The following is a 15410-nucleotide window of genomic DNA, read 5'->3' on the forward strand; positions in this document are numbered from 1 at the left end:
AAGCAATATGGACGGGAGGAAGATTATGGGACCCCTAAATTCTAGACGCAGGAAACGTGTTGATTAGAATACTCAGCTGCAAACAGACAGGTGCTGCCTTTAACAAGAGAGAAAAGATGGCTCGGAAGGCAGAGTGCGGAGCTGTGAAAACCAGAGGCTTATTCTCAGGCCTTAAGATGGAATCACTATTGCCCCAGGGTGTTTCAGAATTGCTTGGGACCAGTGACTTTTCTGCCTTTCGCTCTTCTCCCTTTTTGAACTGGAATATCTAGAACTGATATCCTAAATCTGCCCTTCCATTGTATCTTCAGAGCAGATGCTTTGTTTTAGTCTCACAGGATCACAAATTGAGCAACTCATGCCCTAGGATGATTCACACCTAGAGTCTCCCCTAGACCTGATTTAAATGATAGAATTTGGGACTTTTGAGCTGATTAGAATCTGATGATACTTTCGGACTCTGAGTCAATTCATTAATGGGATGAAACTTTCAGGGGTCTTGGAATGAGGGTGAACACATTTAGCCCATGGGATGGATGTAAGTCTTTGAGGGCCAATGGACAGACTGTGGTAGGTGGCATAGTGGCTCCCTCAAATGTCCATGCCTTAATCCCCACCACCTGTGACTACCTTACCTCACACTGCAGAAGGGACTTCACAGATGTGATTAAATTTCAAGACCTTGAGATGGGGAAATTATCCTGGATTATCAAGGTGAGTCCCATCTAATTACAGGCTTTATTAAAAGTGGAGAACCTCTCCAGCTGCAGAGAACCAGAGGGACGGCATCTCGAGAAGGACTCTACCTCTTGCTCCTGACTTTGAACACACAAGAAAGATGCCAGAAACCAGGCATGCAGTGCCCTCTGAAAGCTGGGAATACCCTCAGCTTCCAGCCAGCAAGAAAATGAGCTTCTCCGTCCTCTTCTTGCAAGCAATTAAATTCCACCAACAATCCAAGTGAGCAGGAAACAGATTCTCTCCTGGAGTTTTCAGAAAGGATCATGGCCCTGCTGACACCGCAATTTCAGTTTTGGGGGGACCCGTAACAGACTTCTGACCTACATATCTGCAGCTTGAGTTGTTTTGGGTTTTTTTTTTTTTTTTTTTTTTGAGAGAGAGATAGAGACAGCATGAGCAGGGGAGGGTCAGAGAGAGAGGGAGACACAGAATCCAAAACAGGCTCCAGGCTGTGAGCTAGCTGTCAGCACAGAGCCCAATGCGGGGCACGAACCCACGAACCGTGAGCTCATGACCTGAGCTGAAGTCTGAGGCTTAACCGACTGAGCCACCCAGGCACCCCCCGCTTGAGTTGTTTTAAGCCATTAAATTTCTGGCAGTCTATCTGGCAGCAATAGGAAGCTCATAAAGCTATTATTCTAAGCTCTTTTGCAGTCTGCTTTTAACTTGTCAAAATACTAAAAATGTTTTCCTGTGTCACTGGATATTCTTCCACAACATCATTTTAAGCGACCTCCTAGAATTCTGGGGTTGATGGATCTCCTCCTGTTGTAGGATGAGATTGCTTATGCTTTTGACTGGTAGAAATAATGGTAGTGATTATTTTTCTGCACGCACGTTTGCACACATCTTTGATTATTTCCTTAGGAAATGCTGTGTGAAGTATATTGGTCTTTTTCAATGAGTGTTTAATTAGCAGACACTTATTTTTCAGCCTGTGACTTGCCACAGGTCTGTGGATGAGTCTAGTGGGTTCTCCTGAGGCAGGCAGGGTCTCTTATCTTTTCCCTTGGTTTTCTCAATTGTTTGATGGGCAATAACACTTGCCTTGCAGACCTAATATAACTATTAATGCATACCTTTATAAGAGCGCTAACCCATAAAGATGTACAATAAAGAGGAAGCTGAGTAAAGCCATGTGTTGAGGAGACACTCGCAATCAAGAACCATCCTGCAGATGTGGACAGAAGGGGGCTATCCAGCCCCCAGCCTCACAGTCCAGCCAAGTCTGGATAAATGTCTGAACATGGTTGCATTCACCTCAGACGACGCCGAGATTTGCCTATTCCCGCCTGTGCAGATATTGCTTCCCTTCTCCTTGCTGGCTTTCTTATCAAGGACCAGCCTTTCATTTGATACAGACGGGTTTTAAGAACAGCCAACAAGCCATATCCTTCCGTTCAGAACGAAAAAACGTTACATGTGACTTCCAAAAGTCCAAGTGACTTTTCCACTCTAAATGTGTGGATCTGGGTTCATTTGCCATTACCTCAAAATGGTCTCAAGCTCTTTGTGACTTCCTAGGAGCTCATGAAAATGGGTCAGAAATTGCAGAACATTAGACCACTATGGATACTTTGATGTATACAATGTATGCTTTAATGGGGCGGTTCACCTGTGGTGGGGGGAGGTTCACCTCACTCCTCAGGAATAATAGTAATAGTAACAAAATCAGTAACCTCCTGTCATCCCAGTGTGCTCGAAGTATCCGTTTCCTACACCTCACCCTCTCCTCCATGTCACTGTCGCCTACCCTCTCCATTGTGGTAGCATCCTTGGCCTAGGAAAATTGCTAAATGTCACCCTGTATCATCCAGTGACAAGGCGAAAAAGGAGGAGAAAGAGAAAATGGAAGAAGAGAAAAAGAAACACTGCACAAAACAAGAGGAGTAAGTACTGAGAAGAGAGGGTGTGTGGTTGCAGCAGGCTTGATCCCTGTCCAGGTCCTGTGAGTCTGAGAGCCTCGTTGTCAGACCTTATTATCGGCCCTGGAAAGGGGCTGCCTAGGGCTGCTGGAGCCGAGTTGGGCCCAGGTGGGGATCAGGCTTCCTGAGATGGTGTTAAGGGCTCACTCGCTCTATAGGAAGAGTCCTGTCCCAGCTCTGAGCACCAGAAGAGGGATATTAGGTAAAGATGGCTGTCTGCAGCCTTGGTGAGCAATCAGGGACTGTCCCTGGGAGTCTGCTCCTGTGCCCACCTCATCCCCACCCCCGCCCCTCCCAGCATTCTGTTTGCCTGTCTGCACAGTCGTGGTAAACTGAGGCTTAATCCTGGGCATTAGAATATTCTATATTCATAAACTTTGCTCCACACGCCAGGGTGGTGTGCACTGGGAACATTCCAAAGCCCTGTCAGTGAGCTGTGGATCTTGCACCTGCTGAGTCAAGGCAAAGATGGAAGGCATTCCGGCATCTCCTTGGGGGCATGAGAGCAGCTTGGCAGACGTGGGCCGGCACGTGGGACATACAGGGTGGGGGAGAACACACATAGGGCCAAAAAAAAAAAAGAATCTCCAGTACCATCTAGAAACTCTAATCCTCAGAAAATCCTGACAATAAAAACAGAAAGCACCCTAAGCTACTGCTTCCTTTGGTGTTGGCCCACATACCCTAGAAGATTCCCAGGCTAGTTGTTTTTGGTAGAGAAGATGGCTCCAAGTGCTTGGAAGTGTCTTCAGATCACCTGCTCAAATGCAGTTAGTGAGTCAGTGACTCCCTCGGGAATGCCACGGGGCTCCCAAATGCAGTCCAGAGAGGAGCCGCCTCAGAACCACCGGGCAGTGTTTAAATGCACATTTTCAGGCCCGAGTCCCTGAGGGGGTGGGCCCTGGGAATCAGCGTTTCATAGAGCTCCCCTAGATGGTTCCAACGTTACCATGCAGCATTTTATTCCCAGCACACTGAAGGGTGCGGGTGATACCACAGGCACATGGGAAATCGTCACCATTATTTTATTGTCAACTGTGGCTTCCTAGGGAGCTGAGCTTGGAGGGAAAGACCTCCAGAGTCTGCCTTCTCCCAGCCTGTCCCCCTGTGAGGGGACACCTCATGTGACCCCCTGAGACTAATAGGACCTGTCTCTCAAGTTTAGCCAGCAGTCACCCCAGGGTCTCTAAGCTAATCCAGGTCTCTAAGACCCTCCAGCACGGCGATTTTCAACACACTGCACTGTTTGTGTGTCGATGTTAGCAGAAACAAGGACACCATGGTGGTGGACCCCTCCAGCAATGTGTACTACCGCTGGCTGACTGTCATCGCCCTGCCTATCTTCTATAATTGGTGTCTGCTGGTATGCAGGTAGGGATATGGGGCAGCATCTCCTCGTGGGCAGGGGGAGGGGTAGAGGGCAGGGAGGGGTGAGGGCAAGCCTCAAGACAGAGCTCTGAGTCCCACTGAGGGGGCTGGATTTCTGGTCCCCACATGGCCACCATCCAACTGAGTGTCCCTGTTTCTCCATCTGTAAGGAGGCTCTAAAAGACCACCAGTGTTCTCTGAAGCCCTGGTGGGGCCTCTGCTTGCTATGGACAGCAAGGGTCAGGTCACCTTAGTTGGGGCCTTCTTAGTTTGGCTATAGGAGGAAGATGCAGGGCCAAGTAGCTACCCTTCTGAGGAGAAGTGGGCGGGGGGGGGGGGGGGGGAGGCTGGGCATTCCTGAGCAGCCTGCAAGGCAAGGATGCAGTTCTCTGCCTGGAAGCTATGGGCTGTGGGCCTCCCCAGGCAAGTTGCTGTGCCGGGATACAAGCTGCTGCTCTTGTCAGAGCAGCCAGGGCCTTTGGGGTACTCCTGGGAAGGTCTGCAGGACAGAGATGCAGGGTGAGGGTGTACAGGGGCTTCAGGAAATCCCTTGCAAATGTGCTTCTGGGATGCAAGGGTGAGCTATTGTTCTTCTGGGGAGAAGTGGAGGCTCTGGAACTTTTCTAAACAAACTGTAGGAGGCAGGTGCAGGGTAAGCTGCTAACTCCTCTAATACGGGGTCAGGGAAGCAAGGGTTTAGGGTCTCCTGTGAAATCTGAGTTTTGGGAATACAGGGGCAAGATGCTGCTTCTCTGAGGGGAAGCTGGGGGCCTGGGCTTTCCTGAACAAATCTACAGAATGGGGCTGCCAAGGGGCTATGTTCTTCTGAGGGCAAACAGGACCTTTGAGGTCCCTGAGCAAGCTGCAGGACAGAGATGCAGCTCCCTGTGGGCAAGGGGCTTTGGGGCCTTTCTGAGAAAGTCTGTAGGAGAGAGATGCAGGGATACCTTGTTTCTCCTCTGATGGGGTTGGTGGGAGTCTGTGTGGCGTTTCTGGGTAAGGTACAGAGCCCTCGTTTCCTAAGTGGTGGGCTTTGCAGCCTTCCTGTGCAAGCCAGGGAGACAGGTATGCGGGGACAAGCAGCTGCTCTTCCCATGGTGGGCGGGGCTTGGGCACTTTGCAGGGTGAGGGTGAGGCTATGCTTCTGAGGGGTTCGGGGCTTTGGGAAGTTTCTGAGCAAGCAGTTCGGGGACAGAGAGACAAGCTGCTGCTCTTCTGGAAGTACGTGAGAGGTTTTGGGGCTTTTCTAAGCAAGCTTCTGGACAGAATAAGGGGAAGCTGCTACTCTCTGAGAGTCAGTGAGGGAGTTGGGAGCCCTTTCAGGCAGGCCTTTAGGACAAGGGTGCAGGCTGACCTGCAGGGAAGGTATGGGGGCTTTGGGACAATCCTGAGCAAGCCTGCAAGATAGAGAGCCGCTGCTTCTGTGGGGAAGGGGAGGAGACCCACTGCTGTCTGGGCGTAAGAGGGGGCTTTGGGGATTATCTGAGTAAGGGGGGCATTTCCTGCTGTTCTGAGGGTAAGTGTGGGAGTGAGAAGGGGGAGAACCTGGGGCTGTCCAAACCCGCCTGCAGGATGGGGACATGTGGGCAAGCTGCTCCATGCAAGCGTGGGGCTCAGGGGCTGTAGGGATGCCGCTATTCTGAGGAGGCAGCAGGGGGCTCCAGTTGCTGAGCCAGCTGCAGGGTGGGGACACTGGAGCTGGCTGCTGCTCTTTTGAGGTGAAGAGGTAGTTTTGGGGGGTGTGATCTGTATGAGACATAGTGAGCATAAAGATCTAGAAAGTAGAAAATATTTACTGGCTGGTTCAGATGCTCATGTCTGAGCAATTCTTGATTTTGTTGGCATTTGACCCCAGAAAGGGCAAGTGCTCAGTCTCTTCCCGTGACTCCACTGGTGAGGCCTAGAAAAACTGCCCTTCCTGGGATCTCAGAGCTTATTGTTGAGAGGCAACAAGGGCCCACTCTGTGGGGTCCATCCCAGCTCTTCGCAGGAACTCTGTGACCTTGGGACAGAAAAGCTTCTCAGAGCTGGGTCTCCTCATCAGAGTCTGGGGTGATGACACTGGGGCACGAACCCTGCAGGCAGGGCTGATACCAAGATGAAGGCACAGAGCTGGTGCCTGCATTGGACCCAGCCCCCGATGCACCCACTCCTTCCCTCTTATGTTTAGGGCCTGTTTCGATGAGCTGCAGTCCGACCACGTGATGCTGTGGCTGGTCCTGGACTACTCAGCAGATGTCCTCTATGGCTTGGATTTGCTGGTGCGAGCTCGGACAGGTGAGTGGGCCCAGGCCCAGGGACTTCTCAGGGCCAGGCCACAGACTGACTTTATGCATCAGGACGGGGACCACGGGGACCACAGGGCAGGTTCAGGAGATCCAGAGTGGGGAACATTACCTACCTCTGACCACAAGAGCCCAGGCAGGTCTGAGGGTGTTCCAGTGGCAAGGGCATGTACCTCCTCAAGCTCTCTCTACCACGACCCTTTAGCAGAGGTCAAGATGCCTGGGTTTTGGTCTTTCCTGTGCCAACAAACTCTGTGACCTTGAGCAAATCAAGCTATCTCTCTGGGCCTCATTTGTATCAGCTGTGAAATGAGACCAAACCATCATCTCTCAAAGGACCCTTCCAGCAGTGACCATTCAATGTCGCGGGAAACAGGAGGGAGATCTCTGTCAATCTTGGAGTCCCTTTTCCTGGACAGTCACAGGATCCAGGACATGTTACTCTGTGGCTTTTAGATATACAGAGGAATAAAATTGGAAACAGGGCCCAGGTGAATGATGACCTCCCTCAGATCACCTCTGGTTGTGAGTGGAGGCTAAAACCCCTTAAGCTCCAAGCTGCGCATCCTTGGGGTACCTTTTTCTGATCTGCACAAAGACATTACATCAGCTGGCAGAGGCCCAGCTCGCCACTTCCAAGATTTTTGAGCTAGAAACCGTGCCATAGTTGTCAATATAAACACCAACAGATCCCAGCAGCAAGCCTCTGTGTGGCTTCACAGTGTACAAAACATTTCAAGTACATCTTGTTTTCTCATTAGAACTGCTGCACAAGAAGAGGCACAAGCACGATTATCTCCATGTTGCCGATTGAGAAACCGAAGCCCACCAGCCCCTGGGTGGCTTACTCAATTGAGTGTCCAACTCTTGATTTCAGCTCAGGTCGTGTTCCCAGGGTCAGAGAATTGAGCCCTACAGTGGACTCCACACCAAGCGTGGAGCCTGCTTGGGATTCTCTCTTCCTTATCCTCTGCCTTTCTCCCCAACTCATCCTCTCTCTTTAAACTTAAAATCAAATCGAATCGAATCGAATCGAACCGAAACCTAGACCCAGAGAGTGACTGGCCTAAAGTCCACAGTCACTACTGCACAGGGCCAGACTGGCACCCCTGCTTCCACATGGTGCCCAACACCATAACTGAGAAGACCTCTAGTATGCAGCTTGAGGCTTGCGTGGGTAACTTAGCCAGTCCTGGTAGCCTGCCACTTTGTGGTCACATAAGCCTACCAAGACACAGGAACTCTGTGGGGCGGCCGACTCACTGAGCCAACTATCCCTATTTCACCCAAGCTTCAGTGGGACAAGTTACCTGCACTCAGACAGTGATCCCACCCCTTTCTGTGCTTGGGTACTGTCCCTGGCAATCTGAGATTCAGCAGAAAGCCTCATGGGGACGGCAGGTAGGCACAGAAACCAAGTGGCCATGGATTATATTCCAAGGGGAAAAATCTTTAGAATCGAGAAAAGATATTATTAAGAAAGTAGTGAGGAGCCCCAAGGCACTAGGAGTGCCACATAGCAATGTAAGTACTCAATAAACAAAAGGGTAACCAAAGAATGAAAGGGGGCATGGGGGACTGGAAGCAGGGTGGCCCTACCATGTGACAACAGACTTGAGGTTTGCTTTTCACAGGGGGCAGCCCTGCCTCCATTTAGCCCTCAAGTGTGGCCCTGGTTCAGCAGCAGCATCACCCAGACCTTGTTAGAGGTAGACACTGGACCTATGGAACCAACTTTGGGAATAGCCCAGCACTCTGGGTTTTACAGAGTCTTCCGTATGATTCTGATGCTTACAAAATCTAAAAAACATACATTATATTATTCTCTCTACTTTTGTTCATGTTTGAAAGTGTTTTTTTAAAAAAAGATGAAAGAATGCAAATCTCTGCCTATTTGATTGATTTCACCAGTAATAACGCCTAGTGACCGCCCCCCCCCCATGTCCAGCTCAGCTCCAATCTGATTCTTTGGAGGTGGATCTCAGCTTCATATGTTTTTAGAGCCCCTTGCATGACAGTAGTGTGCAGGCAGAGAGAACTACTGCTTCCCTATGCAATGTTTTTAAAAGGCAGGCCCTGCCCCATTAGGACTGGTGAAATCAGTTTTGTAGGCCATGACCTGTGCTCTTAAAATTTCTATCATTAATATTTTCCAAACATACACAAAATCAGAGACAGTAGTATCATGAATCCCCATGTACATGTCACCCAGCTTCAACAGTTATCAATATTTGCTAATGTTTCATCTATCTCCCTTTTCTTGGCTGAAATATCTTAAAGCCAATCTCAGACCACTTTAACATGTATCTCTAACTTTAAAAGATGCATTTTTAGAATATACATCCAGGGGCACCTGACTGGCTCAGTCAAAAGAGCACGTGACTCTTGATCTTGGGGTCATGAGTTCAAACCCCACATTAAGTGTAGAGATTACTTAAATAAATAAACCATATGTATATGTGTATATATACATATACATATATGCACACATACATACATATATGTGTATATATATGCATATATGCATAACACCAGTCCACATTCAAATTTATCCAATTAATCTACATTTTTAACTGAATAAAATAGGCTAGAGAATATCAGAGTGTATTTTCATAGTAATGGTAAATGTGGCTTTGGATATTTTTTCTGCTATGTATGTATAATTATGTCTTCTTTAGTTAAGGTGTATAATATCTTTCTGTGGGCCATGGTTAAAGAAAAAAGGCAGCTTCCTTCCATGCCCAAGTGACTTCCATCTTTTTCTTTAGGCTTCCTTGAGCAAGGCTTGATGGTCAAGGATGCACAAAGGCTGTGGAAGCATTACACAAAGACCGTGCACTTCAAGCTGGACATATTGGCCCTGGTCCCCACAGACCTGGCTTATTTTAAGTTGGGTGTAAATTACCCAGAACTGAGGTTCAACCGCTTACTGAAGTTTACCCGGCTCTTTGAGTTCTTTGACCGCACAGAGACAAGGACCAACTACCCCAATCTGTTCAGGATTGGGAACTTGGTATTATATATCCTCATCATTATCCACTGGAATGCCTGCATCTACTTTGCCATTTCCAAGTTCATTGGTTTTGGGACAGATTCCTGGGTCTATCCAAACATCTCAAACCCAGAGTATGGGCGCCTCTCCAGGAAGTACATTTACAGTCTCTATTGGTCCACCTTGACCCTGACCACCATCGGGGAGACCCCACCCCCTGTGAAGGATGAGGAGTATCTGTTTGTGGTCATAGACTTCCTAGTGGGAGTCTTGATTTTTGCCACCATTGTCGGCAACGTGGGATCCATGATCTCAAACATGAATGCTTCACGGGCCGAGTTCCAGTCCAAGATTGACTCCATCAAGCAGTATATGCAATTCCGCAGGGTGACCAAGGACTTGGAGACGCGGGTGATCCGGTGGTTTGACTACTTGTGGGTAAACAAGAAGACAGTGGATGAGAAGGAGGTGCTCAAGAGTCTCCCAGACAAGCTAAAGGCCGAGATCGCCATCAACGTGCACCTGGACACTCTGAGGAAGGTCCGCATCTTCCAAGACTGCGAGGCAGGGCTGTTGGTGGAGCTTGTGCTCAAGCTGCGGCCTGCAGTGTTTAGCCCAGGAGATTACATCTGCAAGAAGGGGGACATCGGGCGGGAGATGTACATCATCAAGGAGGGCAAGCTGGCTGTCGTGGCCGACGATGGGATCACCCAGTTTGTGGTCCTCAGTGACGGGAGTTACTTTGGGGAAATCAGCATCTTAAACATCAAGGGGAGCAAGGCGGGGAACCGCAGGACAGCCAACATCAGGAGCATCGGCTACTCAGACCTGTTCTGCCTTTCCAAGGACGATCTGATGGAGGCTCTCACTGAATACCCAGAAGCCAAGAAGGCCCTGGAGGAGAAGGGACGGCAGATCCTGATGAAGGACAACCTGATTGACAAGGACCTGGCTAAGGCTGGGGCGGACCCCAAGGATATTGAGGAGAAGGTAGAGCACCTGGAGTCTTCCTTGGACACCCTGCAGACCAGGTTTGCCCGGCTCTTGGCTGAGTACAGTGCCACCCAGATGAAAGTGAAGCAGCGTCTCAGTCACCTGGAAAGCCAGGTGAAGATGTGTGGGAGCAACCTTCTGTCTGATGAGGGTGCTCCTGGGAATGCTGCAAAAGCAGAGACCAAACAAGAGTGAAATGCAGATGTCCATCTCCTGCTTCCCAGAGTCAGCCATTGGTGTGATGCATTGTAACTGCAGCTGCACAGCCCAGGACTCAGCGGGGTTGCATTCCAGTTCTCCTTACCCTTTACAACCGTGTGGCCCTAGGAGAGAGCCTCGGTTTCCTCATCTAGAAAGGGGGACTCATGTCAGCCCCACTGAAGTGGCAGATTCCTGTGATGTCCACATGGAACACTACTTGAGGCAGGGCTTTGTATGTGAGGTGTCCCCAATCCATGCATACGGAAGTGTGGGCATAGAACTCTGATTTTTTTATCCATAAGGAATTTTTAGACTTTTGAACTTTATTTTCTTGTAAATGGAAGATTATTTAGTCATCCACCCCCTCCTGTACCCCACGCCACCACCTTCTGATAAGGGAGATATAACAGAAGCTAGAAGTGCAATGTGGGATCTCAAATGTATCCTTGCATGAGACAGATTGGGGCACATCTCTAAATCTGGTTTCTCCTCACGTACACTTTGGGACCCTCGAAATCCTGGCCCTTGATCATGCACAAGGGAAGAAGCTGGGTCACCCCATTTGAGGTCACTTTGAGCCTGTGAAGCAAATCCAGACTCCCCCACCATCCAGCCTCTGTGAACCCAGAATCTGTTTAGAAAAGGACATCTTGATGAGGGAAAGAGACATCTCCTAACTCACCAAGGGACTTAAAGACAGCCTCTCCCCCTCCTTCCTCAGTCAGGAACAGGGACAGCCTGTTCTGACTTGAAGAGGAGAATTATGTTCAGGAAGAGCCTTTCAGGTTGGAGGTTGGAATGAGGTCCTGCGTCAAGCAAAGCTGACAACTAGAATGTTTAGATCAGACCCTGAGGCCGTATCTTTGCAAACAGCCCCTCCTCTCAAAGAAGCAGCCTCACTCTCCCTTGGAATTCTACCTTGAGGCAAAGCTCTCAGCTAGCAGGAAGTGTGGACAGTGCAGGACCTAGCTTTTTTCCTTTTTTAATCTAGTAAATAGAATCCCATTACTATTTCTATATTTGGGTTCTATGATTGCGAATTATAACCTTAATGGTCCACGTAAATACACATTGTAAATTACCCAAAGATAAGTAATTTTTCTGTTGCAGAGAAGCCATATGTACAGGTTTCCTTCTCTGTCTCCTCCTTCCCTCCTCCCCCCTTCTTTCTTTCCTTCCTTCCTACCCTCCCTCTTCTCCCTCCCTCCCTCCCTTCCCTCTTTCTCTTCTCTTCCAACATCTCTTCTCAGAACACAATGCCCCACTTTGCTTTGGGAACTTTGAAACCTCTGTGGTCTGATGTTATAATCCGTACGCTATATAACTGGGCCCTAATGTAGTTCATACAAAAGGTGCTGCTTTTTCAAGTATGTATTTTGGTTTTATATGAGCCTCTTCTGGTTTTTATTATGGATAATTCGACCATTTTTTAAGTTTCTAAAATGAATTTAAAAGGACTATTAAAGGAAGATGTGATCCAAGCCCATATCATCAGCACTCTGTAACTAGCAACGTATTCTCCAAATGCATATATTTTAAAAAGCCTTAACTATTAACTATGCCTATGTTTATATTTGCACAAGAAAAATAGAGACTCGGATTTAAAAAACATTGAATGACTCCTGCTTCATATTTTGTTATAAGGGAAGATTCCGTTCTGGGATATGTGTAGGGCAGTGAGCCTACCTTCCCCTATAAAACAGACACCCGTGAATAGGGGACAATGCGCACTCCATGTGAGGGGAGCCAGAAGCAGCCAGAAGCATTGAGAAAATGCAACCAAAGCTGCAACATTTGTCAGAGGAAATAAGTTAAACCATTCAAATATATAAGAAGTGGATCTCAGGCAGGATGCTAAATTTCTTGGTATCATTTGTCCAGGATTGCCATCGGGGATGTTCAGGCAGTTTGGAAAGTCATGAGTGGGCAGGAAGTGCAGGTATGTCCCTGGTAAGCATGTCCCCAGATTCCTCCCACTGCTTATGCCCAAGGAGTTTAGGTGGTAAATTGGAATGTGGGCACTGGGGAGTCAGACCTAAGCTTGTTCAAGTCACAGCACCGCCACTCAGACAAGTTACTTTACTTTTCTGGGCCTTACTTTCCTCACCTAGAAGTGGGAACGATCCTGCCCACCTCACCTCACAAGGAATGATCCTGTGAATAAACTTCAAAATAACATAACATAATAGGCATAGACTTGTGAAACTCTTTTTGTGCAGAAAACATCACCTTGTTTTCCTTGAGAAATAAATGAATATGGCTTCATCTAGTTAATCTCCAGCTGCCCAGATTGTTGGGAGGTGGAGTCTTGGGCTGTTTTCAGGGCTTCTATTCACTGTCTTGGCACCTGAGACAGCCACTTGTGTTCTCAAAGCCACTGGAGGCCATCCCTCTTGCTGCACTGGGTTCAGCCACAGGCAGCTATGTTGGGAGACAGCTTTGTGCCTTTTGTGGGAGTCTAAGCTCATGGAAGTGTGTGTGTGTGTGTGTGTGTGTGTGTGTGTGTGTGTAGAGTGTCCCTGAGACAGGAAAAGAAGAAAATATTGGTGAGCACTTCTCCAGGTATGTAGGGATGCAGACTCCCTCTCAGAATCCTAGGGACGTGGGAAACAGAGGATCTCAGATGAGAAGAATGGACTTTGGCTTTGGGGAACCCAACCTGGCCAAGATCCCAGTGCCTCAAGCTTGGAAAGTCCCAAAGCTGCCATACAGCAAGGCACCACACAGAGTTAGACAAAGGGTATCTTGTCAGTAACCAAGATAAAAAATGTCTGAAGATATTTGTAGCCCAATTGATTCATCAAGACAGATGCCTGCTCCATCACCCTGAAGCATTGGCCCTCAGAGATTTGATGTACCAGCTATCAAAATTCAGCAGGGCCCAGGATCTGTCATAGCTTTTTCAGGCAAACTCTGGTCCATCTCAGACCCTTCCTCCAGGATTTTATCAAATAGAAGCCAAGGCAACTTCCTTCTCTGGGCCTCAGGGCCATTAGAAGTACCCAGAGGAAAGAAAGGTGAAATGCAAACGAATGAACAAAATGGAAAACGAAAATGCTCCTTTGAAACACAGGGGGTGCCTTCTGTCCAGTAAGTTGAAGACGCTCATACCTGTTACCTAGAAACCCTACTTCTGGCTACATATAACAGGAAAAATTTCACATGTATGTACCCAGAGACATGTACAAATGCTTTACTCCAGCAGTTTTTATTTTTTTTTTTAATATATTTTTATTTATTTCTAGGAGAGAGAGAGAGAAAGAGAGAGAGACAGCGTGAGCAGGGGAAGGTCAGAGAGAGGGAGATACAGACTCTGAAATAGGCTCCAGGCTCTGAGCTGGCAGTCAGCACAGAGCCCGACGCGGGGCTCGAACCCACGAACCGCGAGATCATGACCTAAGCAAAAGTCGGACGCTTAACCGACTAAACCACCCAGGCGCCCCACTCCAGCAGTTTTTAACAGAAAAAAGGAAATAGTATAAATATCAGAATCTAAGAACACATTAGGGAAAATATGTTAGGTATTTCACCAAAGAGAATTTAATAAAGGGAATTAATCGAATGGGCATCAGAGGGCTGAGAGAGCAGAAAAGGAGCACTGAGTTTATCTGGAGAGAGCACTGCAGAAAGTAGCCATTACCCTTAGGGCTAGGGGAACAAAGGAGAAGGGGTGCTCAGAGGAGAGCCCCTCAGAGTTGCAACTCAGACCCATGAAGAGGGGCTGCTGCTGGATGTTACTGGTAATTTAGGAACTCAGAGGAGATTGGCAAACATAGGACTTCGGACATTTTCTGAAACGGGGTATTGAATGGTGAGACTGGTTCTGGGGAGTCCCAAAAGAAGTTCCCAAAGGAGGCTGGACCCAAATGTCACTGTCAGGATAATCTGCCACAACTATGGCTACCTAAGCAGGACAGGAGGCAAACAGGAAGAAGAAAGTCCCTTCTCCCCTCCGCCTTCTTTCCAATCCTGCTCAGTTGTTGCCTAGTAGACAGTTCTAGGAATGTGAAGACGGAAAGGAAGGAGGTCTTGGACTTCACGGACAAAATGTCATCCACAGACTGGAGGCCCTACCTCAGATGTACTTAGACTAGATGGTAAAGACCCTCTCTCCACTGACCGTTGTCTGAAAGCCTTCTGTCAAAGATTCTTTCCTTTGTCCTGAAGCTTTTTCCTTTTGAGAACGCAGAAATCCCTGAGAAAAGACAGGATGGGCACAAGGGAAAGTAACATTTCTCAAGCATCTGTGCGAAGGCATTGCTCTTTGTGCTAAAGTTTAAATTTCGTCAGCTAATGATTGCTTCCTGTTAGGGGAAACTTTTCACTTTCTTTTTCTCTAGGCATTCATTCTTTTAATATAATCAACATCATTCATCAATTGATATTTTAAAAATGTACACCCACTCTGCAAAGCAAACAGTTAAAAAATTGTTTTCGTAAAACTCATTTATTAGAATGGCTAAATCCAAGAAACTAGCAATTCCAAATGTTGTCAAGGATGTGAAGCACCAAGAATTCTCATTCGTTGTCTGGTAGGCATGCAAAATCACACAGCTACTTTGGAAAACAACTTGGTATGTTTTATAAAGTTAAAAATACACTTAACATATGATTACAAAGGGGACACATAAGGGAAAATATAGGGTGCTGTGTGGTACTAAGGTGGTGGGTATAAGACTCTATGCATCTGTCCAAAGCCATAGAACTGAACGTCACAAAGAGTGAACTTTATGCAAATTTTAAAATATCAACCAGGATACAATCCCAGGAGATGGAAAGAAGATTGTGACAAATTAATTTAACTGCATTAAAAAACACGATGTGACCTCACTAAAGGATTTAGGGTAAAATGATGATGTAAGTAATTTTTGGTCAGAATAAGTCCTCCAACTTTGTTAATCCTTT

The 15410-nt window shown here is 47.7% G+C and overlaps 1 protein-coding gene across 1 annotated transcript in view; it reads left to right on the forward strand.

Annotated features, from left to right (window-relative positions):
- Positions 1-12116, forward strand: part of CNGA3 (cyclic nucleotide gated channel subunit alpha 3) — a 31235-nt gene extending 19119 nt beyond the window's left edge. Inside the window, exons 5-8 of the mRNA XM_039232378.1 lie at positions 2559-2630; positions 3930-4037; positions 6205-6311; positions 9088-12116. Of these exons, the coding sequence (XP_039088309.1) occupies positions 2559-2630; positions 3930-4037; positions 6205-6311; positions 9088-10499 (1699 nt within the window). The 3' untranslated portion in view covers positions 10500-12116. The remainder of the gene's footprint in view (positions 1-2558; positions 2631-3929; positions 4038-6204; positions 6312-9087) is intronic.
- Positions 12117-15410: the final 3294 nt, after the last annotated feature.

This window comes from Hyaena hyaena, unplaced genomic scaffold (assembly GCF_003009895.1).
Source record: "Hyaena hyaena isolate Hyena2069 unplaced genomic scaffold, ASM300989v1 scaffold_64, whole genome shotgun sequence".
NCBI lineage: Eukaryota > Metazoa > Chordata > Mammalia > Carnivora > Hyaenidae > Hyaena > Hyaena hyaena.